Source organism: Dinoponera quadriceps, unplaced genomic scaffold, assembly GCF_001313825.1.
Source record: "Dinoponera quadriceps isolate SergipeBrazil2010 unplaced genomic scaffold, ASM131382v1 scaffold397, whole genome shotgun sequence".
Taxonomy (NCBI): Eukaryota; Metazoa; Arthropoda; class Insecta; order Hymenoptera; family Formicidae; genus Dinoponera; species Dinoponera quadriceps.
In genome coordinates this window covers 203,398-215,143 of record NW_014554705.1, presented here as the reverse complement: position 1 = coordinate 215,143, position 11,746 = coordinate 203,398, and the positions used below count along the sequence as shown (strand labels likewise).

At 35.7% G+C, this 11,746-nt stretch overlaps 4 protein-coding genes across 8 annotated transcripts; 2 read left to right on the top strand and 2 right to left on the bottom strand.

Moving 5' to 3' along the window:
* Positions 1-258: 258 nt before the first annotated feature.
* LOC106740933 (fatty-acid amide hydrolase 2-like) lies at positions 259-5,096 on the bottom strand. 2 transcript variants are annotated; one of them, XM_014612419.1, is made up of 10 exons: positions 4,856-5,096; positions 4,164-4,225; positions 3,394-3,602; positions 3,097-3,323; positions 2,054-2,383; positions 1,651-1,943; positions 1,384-1,479; positions 1,058-1,216; positions 777-959; positions 259-682 (listed from the first exon to the last, which is right to left on the bottom strand). In XM_014612419.1, the coding sequence occupies exons 2-10, from the start codon at positions 4,185-4,187 to the stop codon at positions 593-595; spliced, it is 1,611 nt and encodes a 536-aa protein (XP_014467905.1). In that variant the 5' UTR covers positions 4,188-4,225; positions 4,856-5,096; the 3' UTR covers positions 259-592. The 2 variants fall into 2 exon arrangements, with proteins under 2 accessions (XP_014467905.1, XP_014467904.1); XM_014612418.1 differs by having other exon boundaries at positions 4,164-4,207.
* A 515-nt stretch (positions 5,097-5,611) lies between these two features.
* On the top strand, positions 5,612-8,429 carry LOC106740926 (IST1 homolog). Its single transcript, XM_014612405.1, has 6 exons — positions 5,612-6,014; positions 6,176-6,509; positions 6,615-7,059; positions 7,320-7,448; positions 7,590-7,646; positions 7,796-8,429. The coding sequence occupies exons 2-6, from the start codon at positions 6,241-6,243 to the stop codon at positions 7,970-7,972; spliced, it is 1,077 nt and encodes a 358-aa protein (XP_014467891.1). The 5' UTR covers positions 5,612-6,014; positions 6,176-6,240; the 3' UTR covers positions 7,973-8,429.
* Positions 8,430-8,515: 86 nt separating this feature from the next.
* LOC106740927 (general odorant-binding protein 71) lies at positions 8,516-11,215 on the bottom strand. 4 transcript variants are annotated; one of them, XM_014612407.1, is made up of 7 exons: positions 11,129-11,215; positions 10,857-11,045; positions 10,031-10,164; positions 9,639-9,826; positions 9,225-9,465; positions 8,705-9,011; positions 8,516-8,632 (listed from the first exon to the last, which is right to left on the bottom strand). In XM_014612407.1, the coding sequence occupies exons 3-7, from the start codon at positions 10,091-10,093 to the stop codon at positions 8,541-8,543; spliced, it is 891 nt and encodes a 296-aa protein (XP_014467893.1). In that variant the 5' UTR covers positions 10,094-10,164; positions 10,857-11,045; positions 11,129-11,215; the 3' UTR covers positions 8,516-8,540. The 4 variants fall into 4 exon arrangements, with proteins under 4 accessions (XP_014467893.1, XP_014467892.1, XP_014467894.1 ...); XM_014612406.1 differs by having other exon boundaries at positions 10,857-11,198; XM_014612408.1 differs by lacking the exons at positions 10,857-11,045; positions 11,129-11,215 and adding an exon at positions 10,555-10,793.
* Positions 10,323-11,729, top strand: LOC106740930. The gene is made up of 3 exons (XM_014612411.1): positions 10,323-10,515; positions 10,771-10,997; positions 11,113-11,729. The coding sequence occupies exons 1-3, from the start codon at positions 10,342-10,344 to the stop codon at positions 11,282-11,284; spliced, it is 573 nt and encodes a 190-aa protein (XP_014467897.1). The 5' UTR covers positions 10,323-10,341; the 3' UTR covers positions 11,285-11,729.
* Positions 11,730-11,746: the final 17 nt, after the last annotated feature.

Here is an 11,746-nt window from a genome sequence, read left to right as displayed (position 1 = left end):
TAGAGACATCTAGCGGATAAGAGCCGAGTGAATGAGTTGGAGTAATACTGTTCGTGTGTATCGACGTAGCAGTTGATAACTGGTCGAAAGGTAACTTATCGGCGCGGGGAAGATTCTTTTGATCTCTCATCGATTATTTTTTCCATCTACTTTTCAATTCTTATTGGTTTTTATACTTAATCCTTTACAAGGCCATGGAATTGAGAGTAGTTTGAAGAGAAAGGTTTACACAAATTGTTGTAGCTGTCTTAAAAATCATTTTCTCGTTTTTCCCGTATCTCTTGGAATTGGGAATATATTCAATTAAACAACCACCATCTTACAAACTATTCAACAACAAAACAATACACCAATGTCCCATAAAGAATCGAATATACTAGCAATGACAATAGGAAGTAAAAAATATGCGATACAAAAAAATTACTTAACCTACTATCACCGTGGATTACTGACAAATAATGCAAGCAAAAACGCTTAGTGCACTCTTTTCCCGTAGTCTTATTTATATATGTCGTTTAAGAGTAGTTAGAAATAGAAAAATGCCGAACAACTTAAATCTCTTTAAGAAGAAAGTGGCTACCTTGCATACAATTTACGATGGAGGAACCCAACCTCCGAACGCCCTCTCAAGTTCTTTAGCCACTGCGATGCATAGGTGATCGTTGTAGGGAGCAGCTATCACCTTGAATCAGGGAGAAATATAAATCGTATAAATATTTCAAAGATATCAACTAAAATCATTTTCCAACGGCGATATGCAAGCTCTGATATCTTACCTGAATACCAACCGGTAAGCCGTGTTCGTCCAAGCCCATTGGTACTTGACAAACTGGGAATCGCAGGGCATTGAACAGACAGAAGTAACCGAAGTTAAAGGGACGTAAAAAACTGGAATAATGATAAACAGCTGGGAAAGGGCCCGAAGGATAAAACAGCACGCCATCGTCACCGAGTTTGTCCTGCGGATAAATTGCTAGGTGAAAAATCTGTATAACCGATATTATATACTTTTATTTATTATATATTTGATCTTTTTTTCATTTTCTACTATAATTACCGCTAGGAATTCCTTCGTCTTCTTAGTGACATCTTCCGCCCATTTTGCGTTGGGCTTCGGTAGAAAGTCCTCATCCATCATCTTAACAATGGCGGCAAATGTTATTTCTGAAGATCCAGTGATGTAGTTGTAAAGCTCTCTTTTCGCGCTGGTGACGTACTACAAAGTGAATTTTTATGAATGTAGAAATAAAATATGTGAGTTAAAAAAAGGGCACTAGTTTTGTATCAAGGTATAAAGTGTGAATACTACTAATTAATATTAAGAATATGTTGTCCTAAGATACATACAAAATGTAAAATGTGTCGTTCAAGTTTAATCCTTACCTCTCGGCCTGTTATTTCCAGCTTGAAGTTGAAGCCTTCACGGTTCATCCAGTGCTTCCACAGTAAGATGCTGTACTCAGAGCCTGGTATTTCGATCTGTAATATACAATCTATGTTTTCTTACATGTGTAAATTTTGTAGGAAGATTACTTTTTTTATCAATCAGACATGAAAGCAGTTTAGCTATCAAAAATAGTGAGAAAAGTGAGTCGCTCCCATACTTTATCGATCTAAGAAATGTACAAAAGTAACAGCGTAGAATACTACCATTGTTGCAGAACCTGTAAGTTCCTTGAAATGTTCCACCGCCTTCCTTAACGTCGCTCGCATCGCTTTGTTTACTTTGCTCGCCCTCAAGTCGCCGGAGTTTTCTTGATAAAACACCTTCAAGTCCTTCAAATTTACCGGATCGTCTAGTTTTAACATAGATATTTTAGCACCGATTAGCACTTTTAAAAGTGGCGTCAGATCTTCAGCTTTTTTACAGAGTGGCCCAGCTACCACCATACTGTCTGGATAATCTTTCTTTCGCAATCCGATTCCAGCTACTGGAGTTAATCCTGTTAAAATTGACAGTCAAATACTTATTAATGATCAATTTCAGGGTCCTATTAAATATCATTGTGCCGGAACAGCAAAATCTATAAACAGTGTCTTTAATAATACTAACTTTCGCTGGGTTTATGACCAAACAATCCATTATAGAATGCAGGTATTCTAGTGGAACCTCCTATGTCACTGGCAATGGAGATTGCAGCACCACACGCGGCAATTATGGCGCCTTCCCCCCCACTGCTGCCTCCCACAGTCCTAGTCGTGTTATAAGGATTATTTGTTTGTCCATATACTTTATTTCTCGATTCGACCCACAAATTCAGCTCTGGGACATTGGTTTTCGCAATTAGAATCCCACCGGCATCCTTTAAGTAACCTACTACTGTGGCGTCCTTTTCTGAACGAATGTTACGGCGACGGATTATACCCATGCTGTGGATCATTCCTATTGAAACAATTATCAATGATCATTAATTAATTGATTCTATTATTGATTCAGTAAAATTATATAAAATAACTTTTTACTGTGTGTGTTTCCTTCTGTAAATTTTTAAATAAATCTTGAAGGCTTGGCTTTCTCGGGTAGCCGTATTAGTTTTGTGACGTCATATGTGAGAAATGACATGTAAAAAGTTTTTTCTTCTTCAACATATAGCAACTTCAGTTTTTAGTTTTTCTCGAAGGACATAAAAGTTTTATAATTTTGAAATTTGTAAAATGTGCAGAAATCTGAGATATCTAGCCGATACGTCACGTAGAATCATAAAACAATTCTTGAAATAACGGATCATTTTTCAGCCTTACTCGGGCGGCCGTGACAGCTGAGATGGCTGAAAAATGATCTGTTATTTCAAGAATTATTTTGCGATTTTACGTATCGGCTATATATCTCAGTTTTCTACACATTACAAGTTTCATGGTTAGGAAATTATTATGTATCAGAGAAAACTAAAAAATAAGATTGCTACATGTTGCAAAAACTTATTACATATTGCATACACTTTTGCATATTACTTATTACATACATATTTCTCATCTATGACATTAAACCAATACTATTCGAGCTATTCAAGAGAATCCTAATCTTTTAAAATATTCTTAAAAATTTTGAAACAGGAGAAAAATTTATTATACTACTGTGTCTATCATTTCACTTACCTTTAGCCTCATTGCTCTCCTTGGTGGTAAAGGGAACCCCCAGATATGGCTGTTTTATCTTTATCATTTCTATATTTATACCATTTTCTATCATAGCGTCCACTACTTTGGCTTCTTCGATCGCATCTAAATATCTTTCTTCTACAACAGCATTGATCATACCATTTACTTCTTTGCATCTCTTGATGTAAGCTTTCACAACACATTCCGATGTAATTTGCCTAGTCCTGATATAAGATAAGTAAATATTAGGGACTAAATATGTCTATATTAAGAAATTAGTAAAAATAAACTGACCTAATTTTTTCTGCCAAGGAAACTGCACTTTCTAACAACAAAGGATCTTTCACTGATGGCACTTTCTTGGCTTTTTTATCATAATAGATGCCAAAGACAAAGTCTATGATGTAATCCAAGAAGTAGTGCAATTGTATAATCCAATATTTCAAGATACTAAAGCACACCTTCTTGGTATATTTCACTATATTTTTAGATTGTGAAGCATCCTATATATCATATTCAAACGTTAACATTTGTCATAATTCTTTACTTTAAATTTGAGAAATAATAATAAAAGAATAATCACAAACTTCTTAGAATTATAGGTATATCTAATATTTTTGTCATAAATAAAAATTTTATTCAACATGTATATTAATATCTATCATATATATATATAACATTGAAACCTATGAGAACCAAAATTTGTATATTATAATTACTTAATTTGATTATGAAAGAATCTTTAACTATCTACAGTAATGTTTTTTAAGTAATTATAATATATAAATTTTGGTTCTCATAGGTTTCAATGTTTCTTGTGTGATTCAATTATAAATCTTAAAAAGAATCATTAACACTTTAATAGCCGCATGTCTACGCAGTCAAACGTCACCAGGAGCCAGCAATATTTTCTTCAGCGGTAGCATCACACACATATTGTGTGAGCAGACAATAACAGTTGTTCCAGCTATCACACACATGTTGTGTGAGCGGCCATTAAAGTGTTAATAAAGTCATATCACATTTTTGGAGTCATTGTGACGACATAAAAACTTAACATTTACCTGTTTTTTTAAAGAAGTGCACATAATTGTCAGGAACTGGAAATCTGGTTAAATCGAAAATTCTTAAAAAATATCAATGATGTTAGTCTAAAGAAACATAGAATTGACTATGTTTATGCACATTATCAATCATAATATAAAATTTCTTCTTTTTTTGTATAAATATATATTTACAACTTCCGTTTTCTTCTTTAATACTCTCCTTTTTCTAATATTCTACTTTAATTTATGGATATGAATATGATTTTCCAAAACTGAAGAATCTTGGTTATATCCTGATAATCAATCTAATCTAATTAACAAAGTAATTAACAAAGTAAAATTTAATATTATACTGTTGATGCAGGCAGAATAAGGTACGTAATTTCATCGATATTTATGCTGATGTAGCTAAACTAAATAATCACCCAGAATAGAATTTAAAATAATTTTCACGAGAATCAAATAAAAAAAAAATGCATATTCATGATACACGATAATTAATTTAGAGGACAACTTAAAGAAATCGTCGGAATCATTGATTCTGCAAAATGTATAGTTAAAAATTAAAATGCTACTGAAAGAGCTAAACGATCGAAGTCTAATAATCGATTATAGATTATATCAATTTTTGATAATTAATTATATCGTAACAAGCACCAGAAATAATTAATTTAATAAATTTGTTCGTAACTAATCTAATATGTACTAACCTGTTATCGATGATATCCAATGACTTACAAGTTTTACTAATGAAGTAGTACAACTCTACAAATTGAAATAAACCTACTATTTCAAAAATTAATTTTTTTGAGTTTTACGTGTACACTTGTTGGTAGCGACTCGTAGCGGAGATTTCAGACTTTCACTTTGATGTATTAGCTGGTCTGTCCACAAGCACGATACATTTTTTATTAGTTACAAAGTTTTCTGCTACGATCGTTTCTACTGACAAGTGAAAGTCGTAGTACGACTCAACGGGAGGTCAGACGGCACTTGATTTTCTAGTAAGTTTTCAGGGCATCGATTACGTAACTTTTCTCAAGGCGCAAATGTGAAAAGTGAAAATTCCAAATGTGTATTCAAACAAGAAAATGTACTCTTTTCACGAATTCTCATTAGAGAAGATTCATGATCAATCTTCAAAGGTTCATGGATGTTCTCCTCTGGCAGAAGAATGTCTATTCGCAATTGACTCGATGACGAATAAAACTTTTTTACTCCTCACTGGATCTATAATAATAATTGTGTAATAATTTTTCATTTTAGACTTATGATAAGTGTAAGATTAAATTTTCATTATCATACTGATTAGATCGAATTCTTCATTGTTTTCATCATTCGGACCGGACGATGACATCATTCAATTGCTCCGCGGCTGTGCCTGTGTGCGAGTGGTCGGTTCTTTTCAACTGAACTGGCTGCACTAGTTCAAGAAATTTACATATCATAGAAACGTATGAAGCGTACGAACAACATTCTCAGTGTACGTAAATTTCTCGAATTGGTGCAGCCAGTTCAGCTAAAAAGAACAGACCAGTGATAAGGCTCATCACACACAGAAATGAATATCAAAGCGTGGAGTGAGGTCATCAGCGAGTTGTCATTCGTGTAATTAAGATATTGCATCTCAAAGAATAGGGAGCTCTTAGAAAAAGAAGAAAGAGGCGTGACGACGATTAGCGAATTTTTCGCGATCATTAGCGATCACGAGGGAAGTTATCTTAATTTAGACTTGACGACACAAAGTATCGTCAATTATTTTGTAAAAGGTTTTTGGGAAAGGAAAAAGTATCAAGGACAGCGAATTGATTCCGGGTTCTTGTTACCACATCTTCAAAAAAGAAGACATCCGGAACAAAAGAAGATCCGGTTAGTCACTGTAAAAAAAAGTTATATCGAACGAAACAATGTATATATATATAATTACAGTATGTGATGAGATGCAATAAATCAATTTCAGTTACACCGTCTCGATACATTAAAAATGATATAAAATATTTGATACTGATAGAAAAAAAACCTATTAACAGAAAGAAACAACGCGTAACGAGGGGAAGAAGATTAGTAAATAAAGGCAACCAGATCTACGCTAAAGATGTTCGCCAGTGGGCCAAATTATACAAAACTCAAGACACACTTACGTCTGGCGATTAATCGGTTGAAGCTGCTAGAAAAGAAGAAAACGGAGTTAGCGCAGAAAGCCCGACGTGAGATTGCAGACTTCATTGCTGCTGGCAAATCAGAACGTGCTAAGATCCGAGTTGAGCATATCATCCGCGAGGACTACATGGTCGAAGCAATGGAGCTGCTGGAGATGTACTGTGACTTGTTGCTGGCGCGCTTCGGCCTCATCCAACAGATGAAGTCTGTATCCCAGTTGTGTATCTATGAAATTGAATTCTCCTTGTATAATTGATAGTTAAAGAGTTTGTCTTCAAATTGTCTTAAGTCTATGTTACTTGCTTTCAGAAACCTCGATGAAGGCCTAGCAGAAGCTATATCCACCATTCTGTGGGTAGCACCTCGTATCCAGACAGATGTCCAAGAAGTCAAGGTAATAGCAGACATCTTGACATCGAAGTACGGCAGACAATATACAGAAGCATGCCGAGAAGAGGCAATACAGACCATATCCGAGAAGCTGAAGCACAAGATGAGTGTGCAATCACCATCAAAGCTGCTTGTAGAGAAGTATTTGATAGAGATCGCTAAGAATTACAACGTCGAATATGAACCAGATCCACAGGTGATGGCGGAAGCTCAGGATGCAATGTTGATAGACATAGGAGCCAATGGAGGAGAATCGAGGAACAATCTGGATATGGCCAGTGGAGGCGGAATGCCACATCCAGCTGGCTTCATTGGCTTCCCACAGGCGCCTCTGTTACCTGATCCTGGATTCAGCACTAGTGGGGTAATTTGCATCACTTCTTACTTTATTTTAAAGTCGTGTATATTAAGAGGATTTAGAACACAGTATAAGTAGTACATAAATTAATACATAACATCAAATAGAAATTTCTCCTAGTATACAATTTTAATAAAAAAAAAAAAATACACAGAAAATGTGAAATTTTGGTCTTAGCAATCATAGACATTCGATCCACAAAATTTTGCAGAGAATTTGTTAATTGTTTTGAGTCCCATGCAATTAAAGATATTGTAATGTCAAAGGATTCCGAGAAAGATGGTTTATCCATTGGATTCGTATCTCCACCTATGGAAAAGGATCAAAATACTATGTTTAATCCCACTGCATTCTCATATAACATACCCTTGGACAATGCCAATTCAAATAAACCAGTGAGTAACATACATTTACCAATAATAATAAAGTTAATAATGATATATCTAGAAAGAAATATTTCCTTGTTTGTAGCAACGATGAAATAGAAAAAAATCACTTGTCTACTTATATAATATCTTTGAAAATTTGTTAATCAGGAAGAAGATTTACCACCACCCTACAGGCCTGACTTTCCACCTGACTTGAACAAACAGGTAAGTTCGTACAATATCAATATCTTCATTGTCGCTTTAATTTTTACAAAACTGCTATTACAAGATTAATGGAATGTTTGTTTATGATGAGAATGCTGCAAAATTCTATCAGCATGTTAATCGTATATAATTTTTGTTTTATTCTACAGTCCGATGAGAAACCGAAACCCCAGCCGAGGTCCAAAATACCCATGAATAACTTCCAGCTTCCGGATCTGCCGGCGGTACCGACGGAAAATGAGACGCCTACAAATCCGCCCGAGAACGACGATATTGATTTCGATGACTTGATGAAGCGATTCGAGGACTTGAAAAAGAGGAAGTAACATCCGATGACGTGTGCGAGAACGATGTCCGAAACGTTATTTCCAGTTTTATTTTACCGTCGCAAGACGAGAACGATATTGTATTTAGTAATGCCTTCGGCAAATAGGGAGAATCTAAAATCTAAGATAAAGTGATATATGCTTGTGATGCTTGCACTTTCGGCGATAAGATATTTCGCAGAGCGATGAAAAAATGCTTTTTGCCTAGCTAAAACTGTACATTTCCAAGAGACAGTTTCATCGATCTCTGTTGTAAATACACATCGTCGAAAAACACAAACAATAGATTAAAGAATTTAAGTTGTTTGATCTAAAAGAAAAACAATACATAACTTTAATATGTAATTCGATTTTTAAGTTTTCCGATATTTGAGTATAAATGATCGAAAAACAAAAATAACAGGTATGTTCTATTTGTTCTATTTGTGCAAGTATTATAAATTGTTATAATATTAATGTGTGTATAGTGTTAACTTGTTATTTACCATTATGGAATCATTATATGCTCAAAACAACGCCTTGTAAGTCATACATGATATTTTTTTCAGGTTACATTTTTATTAGAGGATTAACTTCTTGTCCTTTTTCCGTGGAAATGATTAGCTGATCGATTATTATGACGTCTACACGGTGCAATTAATTGTTCCAATCTTCGCATCTCTAAAAAAAAAAAGAGAATCACGTTAACTGTTAGTATTCATTTGAATTATAATCACTTTTCGTAAAACGTACTTCTTTTCCTTTTTCGGCCAAGCAAGACAAGAGATTTTGCGAAAAGTAACACTTGTCCTGCCTCATGTCTGCACTGAGGAAGTGAAAACACTCTATGATGGCTTCCTCCATAAAATCTTGCAGTTCTGGATTCTGTATGTTGTGTGTCATCAGATTTATGATCAATTCCTGCTGGGGGAATCCTCTGTGATCCACCTGTTAGAATTAGAATTATAGAGAGACCGACTGGCAAGGCACTTTTCTTCAAGTATCGAAACAGCCGTCCACTTACCGCGTTCAATTCGTTGAAGAAACACTGAGTGACGCACTACGCACAGTAATTCATATGACACAGTATCAATTATATACATTAATTACTAATATATCTATTTTTCTATAATGTGTGTTTATCTCGGAAATATTTATTATCATTTCGTTAAATTTCTCTACCGATACTTCGTGCATTCCTTAAAGTCCGGGGATAATATATGTATTATATGATTTATGTATTTATACAGGTGCACTTTTATTAGTATCTTACAGCTCGTTTTTGGTCCTTGTGAGTGTTCCCGAAGTTACCGTTCATTTGATCATAACTTGAACCATCTCTGACATTTCCACCAGGATATCCTCCGCTAGGATATCCTCTGCCAGGATACATTCCGTCGGAGTCGTGATTATTGTTGTCGTGATTAGGACGTTGCGCGCTTCTCCAGTTTCCATTTGTCTGATTGAAGGAATGACGTGGATCGCTGCTGCCTCTCTGGTCGTTCCCGTGTTTCCTTGATTGTTACATTATTGATTACTATTGATGTTATCGTTAATGATAATTGTCATATTAATCATTATTATTATGTAATTATAAACCAATAACGTCTCGTATCGAGATTATTATTTTGCGACATAACTATTCTCTCATTTTCCGCTGGTCGATTTTCGATCGGTCCGATCTTACCAAGACTGCGTGTTGGAGGAGGAGTCGCTGCCTTTCATGAAGAACTTGTTCAACAAATCCGAGTCGTCGTCATCCTCATTCGACGAAGAATCGCTATTGTTCCCACCACTGTGCCGTTTCTTGCAAATCTGCACAACTTTCCGGAATTGATCGTCTGCTTGCTGGATACCTGTTTGGCATTTCAACGACTGCGAACATGAGAGAGAGCAAATTGTCAAATTATACCTGTCATTACATTCTTACACTGTGATATCATATTTTGAATATAACGCGAATATCGGATCGATTTTTACGTAGAAAATATTTAAAGAGGCCAAAAAATTCCAATAATTAGTCGACGAATGTATTGTTCGAGGATATCTACTACCGAAAGATTCTTTCGAATTACTTACGTTTGCAGACTCTAGCAGCAGCAAGCAAACGCAACACAGAGCAATGAAGATCAGCTTGGCCATTTCGCGTGGATTATAGTGTCTTCCGAAGAACGTTCTTCATTTTTGCGTCCACACGCTTATAAATCAGCGTACTGAAAATGCGCGTATCACGAGCGAGACAAGTTGACGGCTGAATAGTTGTTACAAAACAACGGTATTGTCCGATGTTTCTAAACGGAAGCACGCTCGACTACCTCGCTTATGTAATTCTTTTAATTACCGATTGAATTATTCATTCCATTGTCACCGACAGCTTGTTAAAGTAAACAATGTTGAATAATTGGAAGAGACAGAAAAAGAGAGGAAGAGACAAAAACTCAATCATGGGGAAAGTGAGAGTTTTGCGGAGACACAACACACGAGAGCTCGAACGTGCTCGAAAGGATCAGTTTATCTGGAACTGTTCGCCGAGGAAGGAAGATACAATGTATATCGAGTGCTTTGTGAGTAACATTCCAGTGATTATCGTGAGCACGTCTTACCTTTATCGTGAAAGGTTCTCGCTTTCGACAGAGAATAACTTGATTGTTTGATATTTTTCATCTCAACGAGAGTACCGTGCGATCGGTAGAAAAGTAGATCAAAGAGAGCGACGAACCGCGAAGATGTGAAAGCGATCGAATTATTCGGCAGACACCGTCGAGCAACTGTATACGCGCAGAATCGATGTCTCGAATTCCTTGTGTTTTCCTTCGCAGCTTCTCTTGAAACTCTCTTCTCTCGCAACCATGTTAGCAGTACACGATTATCGTGATGTAAACGGATCAATTGTACCGCCACATACCAATCGTACTTCGATACTTCATCCCGCTGTGATGTCCAAAAGAGAAACGGAAGAATCATCGGACGGAAGCCGGATAGATTTTCAACTAAGGAATCATCGGGGACCAGGAACGTATATATTCGGCTTCGATACTGGACGTGGGTAAATACCGGCTGTCAGCGTTCTCCGATGAGACGTTTTGAGCAATTTCTAGAAGTGTTTCAAATAATAATTGTGTATTTATGATCGAAATAACGACGGATTGTTACTATTGTAGAAAAAGTCGGCAGTACAGAATTGAGGAGCGTCTGCAAAATGGAAGCGTCAAGGGACGATATGGCTTTTACGATCCGAAAGGAAAGCTTAGAATTATCAATTACATCGCGGAACCCAGCAACGGTTATCAAGAGCGACATCACGAAACTATCACTTCCAAACCTGAAACTTAATATATTTTAAATATTCCCCCCCCCCCTCTCTCTCTTCACTCTTCTCACCCACTATATTAAGTAATAAATTTATATGTATTGAAAATTCTAGGATAATCAAAACATTTGACAATTGTTACAAGTTTTGAGAATTATATACAACTATATATATATATAAAGTTTCGGAAAAAAATAAATACGGTACGTGTATGAATATATCCTGCAAGTAATCGCTAATGGCATCTTGGGATTAAACCGTTTATTTAACAATAACAGTCGCTATATAAGAAAAAAATGCCAACGCAAAAAAACATGTAAATTTTATATCAATAATACCAAGTAAATATATATGTATAAGTACCTCTATATGTACACACATGTACATATCATATAGAGTTACGCATACGTGTTAGTCTGTGTGTATTTGGGTGTGTGTGTGTGTGTGTGTGTGTGTGTGTGTGCGCGCGCGCGCGCGTGTGTATG